The following is a 12,009-nucleotide window of genomic DNA, read 5'->3' on the forward strand; positions in this document are numbered from 1 at the left end:
TCTCTCGAACTTTAGCAACTTCCCAACCTGACTGGTTTCAGGGCAAAACTCAGGGCACACACCTAAATCAGGAAAAGCGAGATGTGTAGGCCCACCCTCTAGAGAAATCTCTACAAAACGCAAAAGAGGAGAAGGAAGAGCAGCTTTCAAGCCTGAAATCAACCGCTCCACCACCCTCACCGACCTCACATCCACCTGACCGGCAACATCTTCTGCTGATCTCCACTCTTTTGAGTCCAAATTAATCAAATGTCCCACTTTAGTAAACCCTTTCTTCATACATAACCTAACCAAACTATTAGACACGCAAACATTTCCTAAAAAAGGATTAAAAAACAGTGGTTCATTCAAGCCATAATGATCATTATCAGACCGATTCAACCTAAACACTTCCCAAGATTTCAAAACCGATGTATAGAAATTTGCACCAAATGTAACATTTTCAATAAAAGGTGACATCAAAAACAGTTGCTTATCTAGGGCATTACCACAAAGGGATCTTAGTAAAGTTAGTCCAAATGACACCCAAGGGATAAAATCTGTAGAAAAAAGCAGTCTCTGGGCAGATTTTAGTCTCATGGCTCTGACTTTAGCTGATAGTTCAATCAGTCCTTGTCCTCCTTCATTTACTGGCAAGTATAAGATTCCAGAAGGAAGCCAGTGGAAACCATCCCAAAAAAAATCAACAAAATCCTTCTGTAGTTTTTGTAGTAGTTCCTTCGGGGGGTCAATAACCGTCAAACGATGCCACAGCATAGATGCTGCTAGATTATTTACAACAAGAACCCTCCCTCTATATGACACCCGGGGGAGAATCCATCTCCACTTCTGTAAGCGACCAGCCACCTTTTCGTAAAAGCCTTCCCAATTTTTCTGCATGTATTGCTCTGTTCCAAGGAAAACCCCCAGCACTTTAAACCCCTCTGAACTCCAGGGGCAGCGCTGAGGAAGTTTGGAAATAGGCCTACCTTCTTCCTCCCATTGGCCTAATAACAAAGATGTGCTTTTTTTCCAGTTGACTCGAGCTGAGGAGGCTCTTTGATAAATCTCAAGAGCCGCTTCCAGATTGCACACATCTTCATTTGATCTTATTATTACAGTGACATCGTCAGCATAAGCGCTGAGTTTAACAGTTACCATCTCCGATGTAAAATGGCCCACAGTTGAAATTCCACAAAGTTGACGCCTCAGAGCAGTTAGCAATGGTTCAATGGCCATGGCATATAAAATGCCTGACATACTACATCCTTGCCGTATGCCTCTGCCTACACAAAAAGGTCTTGTGAGTGAACCACTTATTTTTAAGAAACTATAAATATCAGTATACAACAGTTTAACATAAAAAATAAACGAAGAACCAAATCCAAATGCTTCAAAACATTTAAAAAGAAACTCATGGTCCACACGATCAAAAGCCTTTTCCTGATCCAACGATAAAAACCCCACATTAACATTATTGTCTCTGGCAAATGAAATCAAATCCCGAAGCAGAAACAAATTATCAAATATTGTACGTTTTGGAATACAGTATGACTGGTCTGCGTGAATTATTGTTGATATGTAGAGTTTTAATCTATTAGTTAACGCTTTAGACAGTATCTTATAATCCACTCCAAGCAAAGACACTGGACGCCAGTTTCTTATATCCGCAAGGTCCCCATTCTTGGGTAGCAAAGTGATAAGTGCTCTTCGTAGACTCAGCGGTAAGGTGCCTCTTTCAAAGCACTCTAAAAAAACTGAGAACAAGTCTTCTCCAATCACTGACCAAAACTGTTTATAAAATTCTGCCGTTAAGCCATCCAAACCCGGAGCCTTGCCTGAGGATAAATCATTAATAGCAGCAGTCAACTCGTTCATGTGCAATGGCTGATCCAGCTTGGCCTTATCACTCTCCATCAGCTGAGGAAGATCCTGGAGAAGTGTTTCTGTTACCTCTCCATCACATGGTTCTGCACTATAAAGATCTTCATAAAAAAGCAGTGCTTGAGTAATTATTTCATGCTCATCAGTTGTTTCACCTCCTCCTGGAAGTTTCAGACGACTTAAAATTTTCCTGTCAACAACTTTCTTCTCCAAATTGAAAAAAAAAGATGTTGGAGCATCCATGCAATTAAAAGATGTAAACCTTGCACGAATCAGAGTCTCTTTGGCTTTCTCTTCCAAGAGATTGTGGAGAAGAATTTTCCTTGTTTCCAACGCTTCAACAGTACTTCCATCATATTGTTCGATGTTCAGCTGCAGAATATCTTGTTCAAGTTGTCTCATTTTGTTTTCAAGAGTATTCTTGTTGTGGGCAGTATACTTCTGACAAAACATCTTGACTTGAACTTTACTAATGTCCCACCACTGACTCAGGGACTTGTACTGAGATTTACTCTCTCTCCACACCTCCCAGAAAAGTGTAAAAGAGTGCACAAAGTTGTGATCCTGCAAAAGCTTATTGCTAAAGCGCCAATAGGGACATTTAAATGTGCTCTGTGCAGATGTGACATTGACAGACATATAATGGTGATCTGAGAAAGGAGTAGGAATAATACAACTATCAAAAAACTTATCACAAACACTTCTTTGTACATAAATTCTGTCGAGTCTTGCTGCCGAAACCCTATTCGAACTTACTCTTATCCACGTATATTGTTTTACATCAGGGAAAGCTTCCCTCCAAACATCCACAAGGTCATGATAAACTATTAAATTTCTAAAAACATCTGCTGACGGACTATGAGGTTCTTCATGATTCCTGTCCACTGTGTGATCTAAAGTGCAATTAAAATCTCCAGCCAAAACAATAATCCTACCCAGTGGGACACTGCTTAATGCTGTATGAAGTTTTCCGAAGAAAAGTGTACGTTCAGTCCCAATATTAGGGGCATATACATTGAAGAGTGAAAAATTGAGCCCATGTAAAGCAACATCTACTCTATGCATTCTACCTGGAAGAACATCAAAAACGCTCACATTCTGTTCCTTAAACTCAACTCCAAGAAGAATAGCCACTCCTGCACTGTTACTTGAACCATGACTCAAAACCACCTGTCCATCCCATTCACTCTGCCACTGGATTTGATTTATAACATCTGTGTGAGTTTCCTGTAGAAAAACAACACTACTTTTTTTCATAAAAATATAATCAAAAAGACTAGTCCTTTTCAAAGCCTCACGACACCCATTAATATTTAAAGAACTAAATCTCAAAGGTGCCATGAAAAAAAGTAAAAGATAACAAAACAATAAAAAAACTCCACAAGGGTTATTTGACAAACAAACTATACTCATTTTTTACTTTGCAAATTCAACGAACTTCTAACGTTACTCAGAAGTTTCTTGAGACGGTACCGTTTAGGTTTATCAAGCTCATCAAAGGAAGCTTTTCTCATAACCATGGTGCCGGACAATAAAAACAATTTTACATCTGGAAAATATGACTCAATTTTCGGTTTACGAAGTCCTTTAGTGGTATCCAAAAAGTGATTGATCTGCTGAAGCGAGTAGAGTTTGGTCTTACCTCCAGAGATGAGCTCCGAATCCGCTGCGTAATCTCTCATTAACTCCGTGTCATCATGTTCATTGTCAGAGTCATCCACTAAATCCACAGGGTCCTGAGATAAAATGTCATCTTTACTGTGTTTAGACGCTTCCTCAGTAGTAGTATCACTCACAATTTTATCAGGCTGCGCCTGTCCTCCATCGCAAATCAACTCAGTTTCAGGCATGGGCTGCAAACACACCTGTCCCGGGCTCGTCTCCGGCTGCGTTACAGCGGGGACATTACTCGGGCCGGCTTCCTCCTCAACAGCCCCCGCCAGGCCGTCTCCAGAGGCCTCCAGCACCGGTCTCCCCTCGGGCAAAACACCAGGCGCAGAAAGCGCTCCGCCCGGCTGCGGTTCTGACGCCACAGCGGTCGCAACAACATCCGCGCCGGCCGCCCTCTCGCTGTTCTCCGCACCTGCAGCCGGAGCTGGCCTGTCACGCCTCGGGCAAGTTTGTCTGACATGTCCAAACTCACCACACACAAAGCATTTCATTGACTCTGAACTTATAAAAACAGTGTAATCCTTTCCCTCAATACTCAACTTCACTGACAGATTTAATGGATCACTGAGAGTTCAGAATCATTAAAGCCTGACGCCGAAAAGACATCACGTGTCTAATCTCGGGATTTTTACATCCAAGAGGAATCATTCTAATAGGACTTACTATTTTACCATACCTCTGGAGTATTTGCTCTAATTTTTCATTTTGAACAAACGGCGGTATGTTTGATAAAATAACTTTCTTGGCTGGGCTTGACAAAGGCAAAACAGGCACAAAAATGTTTTTGATTATCAACCCGGTTTCAATTAAATCGTCCACCATTTGGCTTTCACTAAGAAAAAACACAATGGCTTTGTTCATACGGGAGGCAGATTTTATATTTCCACCACCGATCGCCGCACTCACGGCTATCAGGCAATCCTCCACTGACACCGCGGCCTCAGGCATACACTTACAACCATGCTTGATGGTTAACCGTGAGAGATCCGCCATATCCAACCCCAAAATCCTCACTCTCTGACCGAAGTCAGGGGAAAAAAACCTAAAACCTATTAACTATAAATAAGTTTAAATAAATAAATAAAGTAAAGAAATCTCACTCAAACAAGGAGACACTTTCACTCCCAACAACCGGCTCCTTCCACACTCACTCCGCACATGCGCAGAGAGAGAGAGAGAGAGAGAGAGAGAGAGAGAGAGAGAGAGAGAGAGAGAGAGAGAGAGAGAGAGAGAGAGAGAGAGAGAGAGAGAGAGAGAGAGAGAGAGAGAGAGAGATCACCTTGATGCGTCTGAGAAAATCTAAATATGCACCTCAGCTCTCAGAACTACATGGAGTAAACAAAAACCTCAAGCCCATATCATATCACTTACGTTCCACAAATGTATTACAATATACTATATACCTTATGTGAAATGGCAGGAAGAGTGCTTGGGTGCCCTTTAATGGAATAAGGAGAAAAGTGTTCTGCCGTTATTTAAAAAAAAAAAATATATATATATATATAAATGCAAGAAAAATGCCCAGAGCACTTTAAATAACACCGAATCAATTCCATTCAATAATCACAGTACTTTTGATATTTTTAAAAATGTATTTATTTGTTATTTATTTTGTGGTCATTGTTTTCAGCATGTATCAGAATCATTATCTATCATCATTAGTTAAAACCAAAATTAGGTAAAGACACTATATGCAAGGCTTCATAAATAACGTCCATACACACAAATATGTTCACAAAGGATATAAAAGCAAGACACAAATGAAATAGTTTTTCTTCAAGGGACCAGTGGGAAATGTAAGTGGGCAAGAGATTCTAGTGCAACAATTGTTCAAAAACAAATAAAAATGTTAAATAAAAATATTACAAGTGTTGATCATAGAAACAGTAAAAATGGCTTAAACAATGCTTTATAAAATATATTTAAGCAATATCACTCAAGTAAGAGTGTGGGTAATCACAGCTGCTAAGCTTAATAACATTACAGTTGCGGGTGTAATCACTTTTCAACAAAGTGCAGTAAATAGAGCATAATATAATATAGAGTTACTTACATTTCAGACATAATTTGCATAGTTTGTATAGCTGTAATGGGTTGTGTACTTGTATACTAAATAGTAGCGCTCTAGGAAAGCTGCTTGTCTAATCAAATTAGAAGTCTGAAACTACAGTAACTGTATAAAAACAAAACACAATGTAAATGACAAATCTCAAGCAAATGCTCATATCCAGCACAGCAGGTTGAACTTTGGGCACACAGCTACACCCTTAAAAAACAATAACAATATAATAATAATAATAACAACAAAAATGTCATATTTTCTTACTTTCTAAATATGTCTATAACAGCACAAACACATTCACATTTTCAAGTGCATTGACAGGTTGGGAGTGCATCTAGTGGGGAAAAAGAAAAATCATTTTGTTACTGTTCTAAATGGTTTTATAATGTAAGATACTGTATATTCCTTTAAATAACATTCCTTTACATACATATTTTATAAAACATGGGATCTCACGGATGCCTCTATGAGCAGATACAATCAGAAAATATATCATGTAAAATTATTCAAATAATCCTTTTGGACATTTCACAGTAAAAAAATAAAGATCTCTTGATTGAAATATAAATACAATTACTTGCACATTATTTGCTGTTTACTTCAAAATTAACATAGAACATGTTGCATTCTTTCCAGTGTAATATCCTAAATATATTTCTTTAAAATTGGGTATTGTGCAAGAAAATAAATTACAGTTGAACTACTGTAAATGTAAAGTGTGAATTTCATTATTTTTTTAAGCAAATTTAAAAATGCTCTTTTAAATATGCTCTGAGGGCAATCTTCAGGCCGTATACAGTTACAGCTTTAAATATTTTACATTCTGATAGATATTTAGTGCTTCGTTGTTCTGGTAAATTAAGTCCACGTTGGTTCCGGTTCTTGATCGAATGATGTCATGCGCACACTGGTGGAGGTAGACATACTGCTCCTGTTGTAGAAGAACAGAAAGAAAAAGAAAACGGTGTCAAAGTAAAAGTCTACTTCACTATAATCGACGGTTTCTTTGTGGAAGTCACATTCTATCAGCTCCAATTTCTATACTAATGTTTTCTGGGTTCATTTAAGGTCAATCAACAACATTTGTTGCAAAATGTTCATTACTGGAGACATATCCTTACCCATTTACCATCGATTTACCTGCATTACCATTGTCATCTACATCTGTGTCACTTTTATAAAATTATAAGCTTCGCATTTCTGCTTTCAAATCCTCTAAAAACTGGCTGCATTGTAAGTGCCTTACTGTTGCATCCATTTTTTATATTTTTTTAAAGGAAAGAAGGTTGAGGTTAAAGTTGGTTTGGTTTTGATAAACATTATGCCACAAATGTTGTTGACGGAGCTTAACTTTGAATGTTCCTCAACGTTCCTTTACCTCAGTCTGGACCATAAGAGCCCTGTGCATGCGCATGTCATTAACAACTCCGAAGATGTCCACCATGCTTTCTCTTTCAATCTGGAAAATCAGTTGGTCAATGGCAATGAAGGTCCCTGTTCTTCCCACACCAGCACTGGAAAATTCAGGAGGTCATATAACGAGATGAAGGTTTAATCAAACGAATGGCAGATTTAATATTTGATGTTTGCATTGCAATATAAATTCATGGATGTTTTGTTTATAGGAATCTCATTTACCTGCAATGCACCACAGTTGGAGAGTGGCGCGAGTACTGGTCCATGTGTTCCCTCACCAGGTGTCTGAAATCAATGAGGACTTCAGTGGTCTCTGGAACTCCGTGATCCGGCCACGCTGTGAAGTGGAACTGGCGGACGTAGCGAGTTTCTGCTGTTTTCACCTACAGTGATCAATCATATTATTGTAAAATATTACGGATTTCAAAACAACAACACAATTCACTCCTGTATGCTACTGAAAGTGGAAATGGAGGTATCAGATTTCTTCACATTTTTGATTCTGAAGTCTCTTATGGTCCAGCTGTCCAGTGATATATCTGAGGTGGTCGTCACTGAGATGTTATGATAATGATTCGTCTCAGATGGCCAGTACTTCTCACATTTCACCTGGAGAAAAATGACACGGATTGCTGGTTTGCTTTACTCTGCATATACATTTTCACCACTTTTCAGTGTGACTAATAATATTTCGATATTCAATTTTGAACTCACCCGTCCCTGCTCGTTGCATCTGGTCAGCATCACTATGCTGTAGACGTTCTTCTCCCAGATCATTCTCCAGAATTCATTCACTGTGACGGGCAACGGACCCTGAGCAGCTATAAACTCTTTTCTTGAATTGTAGCCCTGACCAAAAATAAATCAATAAATATGATTAGTGAAAAAAATGTATACAACATATCGAGAAGTCATGTGACCTGCTGAAAATTCCCTTTTGTATATGCACTCACTGGAATGTAGTTGGCATTGATGTAGTCATCAAAGGGGTTGCCACACATTGATAATCTCACCCTTGAAGAATCATCTGAAGAAGGAAAACATGATCCAATTAGTTTCAGTCAGTATTTATTCATTAGGAACTAAAAATGATGCTTCTGATTTAGTATAAATTCACACAGTATCTGTATATCTGTCATGTTCTGTTATATTCCAAGGGCTCTTATTTTGATATCATTTTTCCCACGTGATTTTCCGTTTTTCTTGAAAATTCCTGCGGTTTCTGATTTTCATCACCTGTGTCTAGTTTAGTTAAAAATGAAAATTCTGTCATCATTTACTCACCCTCAAGTTGTTTCAAACCTGTATGAATTTCTTTCTTCTGCTGAACACAAAACACGATATTTTGAAGAATGTCGATGGTTGGGTCGACAGTTGATGGACTTCCATAGTAGGAAAAAAGTACTATGGGAGTCAATGGGGTCCATCAACTGTAAACCCTAACGCTCAAAATACTTAATTGGTTTGAGTAGGAAAAACTTAAATTAAACTAATTAGTTCAGTCAAATTAACTTTTATGAGTATTTAGCACTTTCTTTTTCTTTCAAGTTCACAGAATGGATATATTTTAAGTAAACTGAACTGTTTCATTGTTTTGAGTTTTATGAAATTATTTCTTTTAATTTAGACGAACTTAAGTTTAACTGAAACGGCTGGGATGTATATTTCCCAGCATGCTTTTTCGATGGCACTCGAAAGGGAGAGTAAATGCTAAAATTAAGTGTAATACAATGTTTTTTTGTGCAAGATTAATGTTAAGCGGGTGATTTAGTAATGATTAATGTTTCGTTATGCTAATATAGAAGAATTTCTGTTAATGTTGGTTTTAGGATAGTTACCATCATGGTGACAAGTGGTGCATGAGCTTGATTTGAGAGCAAATAAAACCTTTACATTGCTGCAATTGTTACTGTATATAGCATACTATTGTTAAGATGTTAACAAAATAGTATGTTAGCAAACTAGCTTGTTAAAGCTAGCTAATTTTAAGTTAAATGTATGAATTAGTGTACTCAAACATTTCAAGTTAAGAACAATTCAAATGTACAAATACAAAATAAAAATATGTCAGTTCTGCTTACTTAAACTTTGAATTTCTTAACTTAAAAAATTAAGTTGCCTTAGTACTGATTGCCTTAAATTTTTTGAGTTGTGCCAACTTATTCGGGTTTACAAAATATCTTGTTTTGTGTTCTTCTTTTGTGTTCCTTGCATACAATTAGATCCACACATAAACTAGTCTATCAAGAATCTTTAACAGTAGCAAACATCAACTGTTCACTTCTTTCTGAGACTTTTAGGAGTGGGAAAATTTGAAATTTATGATGCTAAAATAAAGCTACATTTGCACTGCAGTTGAATGTGGGCCAAATATTTTTGAATGAAATTGAAATGACTAAAACAAAACACTGAACGGTCAATTTTCAATTGAAATCTGAGCCACGTCCATACATGGAAATTAACTGAAAATGTCTCTGCTTTTCTGCAATGTGACTTCAGTGTGAATAGTCCAGGTGCAATTCATGTAATTTATTCATCAGAATTTTGTTTTATGTCAACTCAAAATTTCTCATAATTCTGCACTAATGGAATTATTTGCAAAAATGGAAATCTGCACAAAAAACAGAGAGACTTGCTTTCTGATGGTATTTTCATTGTACATTCCACAAAATTTCACCACCTTTTAATACAATATGGAACAGTCAGTCAGTCTACTCACAAGGTAAAACATTTGTGTAACGATTCTTTGCCTTGTTTTCAAAAGACAGGGCGGCGTTCATTGGCTGCGCAGTTCCAACAGATTTCAAATCCTGCAACAACACAGCAATTCTTTAGACCTAGACTTTGAAAACTCTATTATAATTAATAAATAAATCTAAATGACAAGTCATGAGCACAAATGTTTGCTAATATATATATATATATATATATATATATATATATATATATATATATATGTAAGTATATATATGTTTATATGCGTTTCCCATGTGTACCTCATACTCTTCAGCAAAACCACAGTTGGAATCCGCATGTTTCCGCTTAAAATACTCTTCATAATCTTCTACTCTTAAACCACTATTACTGTGTATGATAAAACAAAGAAATCATTGAGGATGAAAACCTACAAAAATTCAAAGAACTTTTTTTTTTTACTTTCAAAATAATTACAAGTATGTGGGTTAATAATAAAAAGTTACTTATATTTTATCTCTGCAAATAGAAAGTAAAAAAGAATTAATTTACACTTTTAAGTTTTGTCAAATAAATATGAATCTATAAAATATATCAAACAAAGTTACCTAATGTTGTGTACAGGGATGTCAGGACATTGTTTTTTGGTTTGTCTGGAATAGAGAGTAATAGAGAAATGTTAATAAAATGAATCTGGATGACTACTGGAGCTCTGTCCAATCTTCATTTCTCTGATGATACTGGTAACTCACCTTCTTGAATAGAAGAAGACAAGGAGAGTGATAATCAAGAGAATACAGATCATTCCAAGAACTAAGCCAACAATCAGACCAGTTTTATCACTCTGAGGGCGTTCTTCTACCTCTGACTCTGACTCTAAAAAAAAATTAAATATGTTCCCAATAAAGAAACTGCAGTTCAAATGCCACTTATATTATTGTAACTGGTTCCATATCATTACTGGGTCAGAGAGGAGTTCACTTTGTAATGTGTTTAAAAATGTTAAAGAAGAATGCCATTATTGATTATATTAACCTTATCAGAGCATTTAATGATACTAGGTGACGCTAGTATATACTAAGATGCAAATAGTTCATCCTTAAAAAACATGATCTATTTTATTTATTTTGAAGAATATTACATTGATAGTCAAACCATTATTTTAATGTTTAGTCTGTGAAGGAGCTTTGGATGATGATCAGATGTGTTCAAAGAGGAAGAGGAGAGATATTTTAAAATTCTACATACTGGTAAGTTGTGAGATGCAGAAAGGGTCGCTTTGTCTTTGTGGATCTTCAGTAACAGCAGAGACACAAAATGTGTAATTGACTCCCGGTTTCAGACCAGTGATGCGATAGGAAGTGTTATTAGTATATATTGGAGATGCCCTGTTCTCTGTCCATTTAACAGTAAAGTTAGATATATTTCCAATTGGTTCATCCCATTTCAAAGACACAGATGATGATGTGAAATCAGTCACTGTGAGATTTCTGATCATTTCTGGCTCTGTGTGCGGAGAGAAAAACAAATAATATGTACTGGTGAAAGGGGGAATTAAAACAGATGTAAAAATAATACAATTATGAATTTATATATATATATATATATAAAGCCCCCATTTTTCATGAGCTGAACTCAAAGATCTAAGACTTGTTCTATGTACACAAAAGGCCTATTTCTCTCAAATATTGTTCACAAATCTGTCTAAATCTGTGTTAGTGAGCACTTCTCCTTTGCCGAGATAATCCATCCACCTCACAGGTGTGGCATATCAAGATGCTGATTAGACAGCATGATTATTGCACAGGTGTGCCTTAGGCTAGGTTAGGTATGCTTTACAGTTTCCTGGTCTGTGAAGTCACCCGTCAATGACGTCTCGTCACACCATTGGACTGATTCTATACGTGCCTCATGACGCAATCACACACAACATCTCGATGCAGCTCGAGTTCCCGAAAGGGAACAGGTATAATTTCTGAAGGAAATTGAATGTAACTTATAAGTGGCATTCAATATCATTCAGAAATTACACCGGTGAATAAATGCTATAATGTAGGCCTACTACAAACATAGCTATAGGCTATTTTAGTTCCCCTCACTCCACAACGAATCCTTTAAATTTAACAGTATTAAGGACAGAACAAGAATGGAAAAATATAAGTAATAAACAAGCCAAAACTAAATCATTTAAAGCGAAACTGAAAGCAACCGGCGTTGGGCTCACGTAGCCTAACTCTCTCATTCAAATCCAAATGTTTCCATATTCGCGATGTATTTGGATGCTAAACTATTATTTATCATAG

At 36.8% G+C, this 12,009-nt stretch overlaps 1 protein-coding gene across 1 annotated transcript; it reads right to left on the minus strand.

Moving 5' to 3' along the window:
• Positions 1–6,122: 6,122 nt before the first annotated feature.
• On the minus strand, positions 6,123–10,551 carry ptprjb.2 (protein tyrosine phosphatase receptor type Jb, tandem duplicate 2). Its single transcript, XM_056252048.1, has 10 exons — positions 10,459–10,551; positions 10,315–10,359; positions 10,009–10,096; positions 9,732–9,822; positions 7,966–8,039; positions 7,727–7,861; positions 7,505–7,621; positions 7,235–7,395; positions 6,975–7,110; positions 6,123–6,527 (listed from the first exon to the last, which is right to left on the minus strand). The coding sequence occupies exons 1-10, from the start codon at positions 10,509–10,511 to the stop codon at positions 6,396–6,398; spliced, it is 1,032 nt and encodes a 343-aa protein (XP_056108023.1). The 5' UTR covers positions 10,512–10,551; the 3' UTR covers positions 6,123–6,395.
• Positions 10,552–12,009: the final 1,458 nt, after the last annotated feature.

The sequence above is a fragment of the Rhinichthys klamathensis genome, unplaced genomic scaffold, assembly GCF_029890125.1.
Source record: "Rhinichthys klamathensis goyatoka isolate OS25496 unplaced genomic scaffold, OSU_Roscu_1.1 h1tg000092l_1, whole genome shotgun sequence".
Lineage (NCBI taxonomy): Eukaryota > Metazoa > Chordata > Actinopteri > Cypriniformes > Leuciscidae > Rhinichthys > Rhinichthys klamathensis.

What these genes read in the sequence shown, in the direction of transcription:
- ptprjb.2 (XM_056252048.1), bottom strand. Translation starts at nt 10,511, where the DNA reads ATGATCTGTATTCTCTTGATTATCACTCTCCTTGTCTTCTTCTATTCA. An exon ending in GTCTTCTTCTATTCAAGAAG is followed by an intron (nt 10,360 to 10,458) that starts GTGAGTTACCAG and finishes TCTCTATTCCAG; the next exon opens with ACAAACCAAAAAACAATGTC. An exon ending in GTTTTGCTGAAGAGTATGAG is followed by an intron (nt 9,823 to 10,008) that starts GTACACATGGGA and finishes GTGTTGTTGCAG; the next exon opens with GATTTGAAATCTGTTGGAAC.